This window comes from Chrysochloris asiatica, unplaced genomic scaffold (assembly GCF_000296735.1).
Source record: "Chrysochloris asiatica unplaced genomic scaffold, ChrAsi1.0 scaffold00002, whole genome shotgun sequence".
NCBI lineage: Eukaryota > Metazoa > Chordata > Mammalia > Afrosoricida > Chrysochloridae > Chrysochloris > Chrysochloris asiatica.
In genome coordinates this window covers 6,270,274-6,274,885 of record NW_006408520.1, presented here as the reverse complement: position 1 = coordinate 6,274,885, position 4,612 = coordinate 6,270,274, and the positions used below count along the sequence as shown (strand labels likewise).

General features: G+C 41.0%; 1 protein-coding gene across 2 annotated transcripts in view; it reads right to left on the bottom strand.

Moving 5' to 3' along the window:
* Positions 1 to 4,612, bottom strand: part of DPH5 (diphthamide biosynthesis 5) — a 65,582-nt gene that overhangs the window by 30,017 nt on the left and 30,953 nt on the right. For both annotated transcript variants that reach the window (XM_006830906.1, XM_006830907.1), the window contains one exon: positions 2,169 to 2,277. In XM_006830906.1, coding sequence (XP_006830969.1) covers positions 2,169 to 2,277 — 109 coding nt within the window. The remainder of the gene's footprint in view (positions 1 to 2,168; positions 2,278 to 4,612) is intronic.

The window sequence follows — 4,612 nt, the reverse complement described above, 5'->3', positions numbered from 1 at the left end:
TGATATTCTTGATGTCATCCCACAACTCTTCTGGTCTTCGGTCTTTAGTGTTTAATTCATCAAATCTGTTCTTCAGATGATCTCTAAATTCAGGAGGGAAGAAGACAAAGATAGTCTATGCTATTTTATTAAATAACTAAGGACAAATTTTGAATTCTGAATGGGAAATAATATGTTTTTTCTAGTCTTTCACATCCAAAGACAAATATTTCTAAGATGAATGTTGTTATTGTTAGTGTTGTTGAGTCGATTCTGACCCATAGAGACCCTGTATAGGGTTTGCAAGGAGCAGCTGGTGAGCTTGAACCACTGACCTTGCAGTTCAAACGACTTTGCAGTCTGACACATCAGCCCACAGCACCACACCAAGACTCTGCTCTAAGATGAATAGCTAGGGTTAATAAATTGAGCTACTCTTCTCAGGCAAAACAGAAAATACAGACCCTTCTAAAGCTACAGACTGCTAAAAGAAAGGCTAGTGGTGTTATAGGAGGAAAAAGACCACAAATTCAAGTATATTTTATAGAGACCCCTTTTTAAATTCTTGAGTGGGACAGAGACAAATCAGCCAGATGAGAGACCATCAACATGAGGCAATAATGATGTCCACAGAATTCATGGCAACATGGCTCATTTTAGGGAAAACAAAGAAAATCATAACAAAATCATGATTGGTGGCAGATCAATTCATTACTGTTGCTAGTGGGACAATGGAAGTGGGAAAAGATCCAAGACTGGGAAAATATACAAACGCAAATTAAAACTGTTTACAGGATTGGTTCTGGAGCCCTATGAGTACATGGCTACTTGAGAGTTGGGGGGATGACTCATGCCCATGCAGTGCTGGCATCCCCAGACTACCCATTCCTGGGATGCCTACACCTACTGCCAAGTCAACTTTGACTCACAGTGACCCTATAGGGCAGAAGAGAACTTCTCCATAGGATCTGTTGTTGTTAAGGGCCACTGAGTCAGTTCTAACTCACAGCGACCCTATAAGGGTTTCCATGGAGAGACTGGTGGGTTTGAACCACTGACTGTGCAGTACAAACTGACTTTTTAGTCCAGTGCTTATCAAACAGGACTACACCAGGACTTCATAGTTTACGAGATTGTAAATCTTTAAAGGAGCAGTTTCATCTTTCTCCCATGAAGTGGATGGTGGGTTTGAACCCCTAATCCTATGGTTAGCAGTTCAGTGCTTAACCTAATGAGCCACCAGGAGTACTCACTGGGCTAGCTGTTATTGTTAAACACCTCTGAGTCAGTTCTGACTCATGGTGACTTCATAGAGTTTCCAAGGAGCAATTGTTGAGCTTGAACCGCTGACCTTGCAGTTCAAACCGACCTGACAGTCCAGAGCATTAACCTGCAATGCCAAACCAGGACTCCACTGGGCTGGTAAAGAGGAGCATAATTTACTCTGAAACACACCCTGCCTGAGGACAAAGCTATTTATACTGTGGGTCAGAAGGAAATCAAATGTTGTTAGGTGCCATGGAGTCAGCTCCAAATTAGTGACTGTATGCACAACAGAACGAAACACTGCCTAGTCCTGTGGCATCCTCACAATTATTGTTAGGGTTGAGCCTACCACTGCTGCCACTCTATGGCTCCATCTCTTTTTTGCTGATCGTCTACTTTACCAAGCATGATGTCCTTCTCCAGGGACTGGTCCCTCCTGATAACATGTCTGAAATATGAGACAACATGTCTCAGCATCCTGGCTTTTAAGGAACATTCTGGCTGCACTTCTTCCAATACAGACCTATTTGTCCTTCTGGCAGCCAATGGTACTTTAAATATTCTTCTCCAACACAATTCAAATGCATCAGTTCTTCTAATAACACCTCCTTATTTATTGTCAAACTTTCACATGCATATGAAATGGAAGCTGAATACTCAAATGGAAGTGGAATTTATGTTAAGAATGAAAATGGAATTAAAGTTTTCACTATAAATCAAGTACTTGCAATTTAAGCTTTTAACTCACTAGGTGCTTAATATATATGGATCGCGATATAGCAATCCGTCCCCATTAAAGATTTGTTATTAAGTGCCATTAAGTTGACACTTTTCTATTTGCACCTAGTAGAAATAGAAATCATTTTTTGCGTGATCCCATTAAAAACAAAAACAACAACAAAAAACTGTCTTTGTAGCATTACCTGCAAACCACAGCATCCGACTGCATTCATTATGGAGGCATTGTGAATAACTCGATAAGGGATTCCCCTTTTCGCTGCTCTTAGAACAAGATCGCTGTGTGTTGTAGCACTGCAGTGACAAAAGACCAGATTAAAGTAACTGACATTCTGACTTTGTAAGATAGTAAGGTTACAACATGTTGTGAGGTCAAGTCAATCAACATGATTTTTTAAAATGTTTTATTGTGAACTAGGTGATAGTTTACATGGTAGAACATTAGCTTTACATTCATCCTATCATATATCGTTTCATTGCCATGGTTACAATCCCCTCCATGCATCATCAACCAACCAAAGGGAATACCCTGCAAGCCTGTCCCCCGGTCATCAGCACACAGCCCCTCTCCCTCTCAGGGTCTAAAGTCCCCAGCGCTCCATCTCTCCACATCATCGTCTCTGCCTCCATCTCTGGCGTCACTGCTTCTCTGGGTAGGGTCCCGCTCTCCTCTCTTCTCCCTTCATGGTCCCAGGGGCCTCCACTCCTAGACTACAAAGTCAATCACTCCCCTCCTTTTGTTACAAAACGTCTACCTTTGCATTTCCAACCCTCACAATGAGTCCTGATAACAATTATTCACTATTGTAACACAAGAGACCTATCCCCATCTCCTTTCATCAGCCCCACCCAGACAGATTGGACAGTACTCATGAACATGATTTTTGTTCTCTAGTTTTGCTATAACAGAAATACAACAAGTGATGCCTTTAACAAACAGAAATTTATCCTCTAACAATTTAGGAGACTAGAAGTACAAATTCAGAGTGCTGGCTATCAGGGAAGCCTTTCTCTCTGTCAGCTCTGGAGAAAGGTCCTTGTCTCCAAAGATGTACTTCATTCTTGGATCTCCTTCCTTGGTGGTAGTGTTGTTGTTAAGTGCTGTTAAGTCAATTCTGACCTCCGGTGATCCTTTATAGGCTTCAAATTGGGGCTGGTGAGTTTTCTTTGGACCTGGAATCCCTGCATGTTGAAGCTCCTAGAACCCAGGAAAGTTTGATGCCAAGACCCATGGAGATTTCTGCAGAACGCTGAGCCTACAGATGCTGAGAAAAGGACCTTCCTCTAGAGCCAACAGAGAGAAAAAAAATCTACTTTGCTCTCCAACTATTTTGTGTATTGGCATACAACTGACAAGAGTACCACTGGATGTGAAAGTTAAGGTTATGTATGTATTAACTTAGCTGGGATTCTCAGGGGTTTGGCAGCTTTGCAATGATGCAATCTGGTAGTTGTGTGATAATGCAGTCATCCTCCATTTTCTGATCTAATATGGTCAAACTTCATACTCCCATAATACTGATTTTTACATAACAACCTGTTCTTTGAAATCTAACCATAGGTATAAGTGAGAGAGTATACTGTTTAAAAGTTATGCAAACCTCTTTAATGTCTGGCTTAATGGAAGACATCTGAATTCTGTAGTTTGCTGCTGTATTCAGTCTGTTACAATATCATATGTTATACAGTTTCTGGGAAACCCTACAATACTCCTAAGAGAATGAGAGTATGAGGGGGGCTTCACAAAGTTCACAGAAAAACAGAATTTAAAAGAAAAGGAACTTTTCTGTGATTTTTTTAAAGTCCCTATATAAGATATGAAATCTCTTTTATTATAAAAAAGTTTTCATCTCCTATAACTGGTTAAAGGGTCTTGAGGAACTCCAGAGATCCCCAAATCACACTCTGAGAACCACTGTTCTAATGCTCTAAATTACTGGCTAACTAGATCTACTATTTTATTTCTGCTCTTATTTTAAAGAATTTCTTCTGAAATACAGTAAGACAGAATATATAGAATATTTTAATGGTCTGTTAATCTTTTGATCTTTACATTAAGATTGTGGTACAGTAAATTACTTGATATGGCTTTTTTACCCATAGTCTTTCTAACTCCTACCAAATGAATGGGTGAGACCAGGCAAATAGGGTGCATGGGACTCTAACCAAGAGATTGGTCAGTCTTGCCATTCTACTGAGTTTTAAATGAGCCATCTCAGAAGTAGGAATGGGATTTCTCACTACCACCAAGAAAGAAGAGCTAGAACTGGAGCATGTCCTTTGGATCCTGATATCCTTGCATGCTAAACCTCCTCATTCCAGGGGACACAGATGTAGTGGAGAAGTGGCAGCAGCAGACGCAGCAACACTAATAACTCAAGATAGAGTGACAGGCTTCCTGGCCCACGAAGCAAAATAGCTGAGTGACTTCAGGTAGGAAGCTTACTTCTGAAGTGGGCTGTCTCCAAGCACTTAATTGGGGAAGCTAGTGCGTTGTGGGTTAATGCGCCAGACTGCAAAGCTGTTTGAACTGCAAGGTCAGCAGTTCAAGCTGACCAGCTACTCCTTGGAAACCCTATGCAGGGTCATTATGGGTCAGAACTGACTCGATGGCACTTAACAACAACAA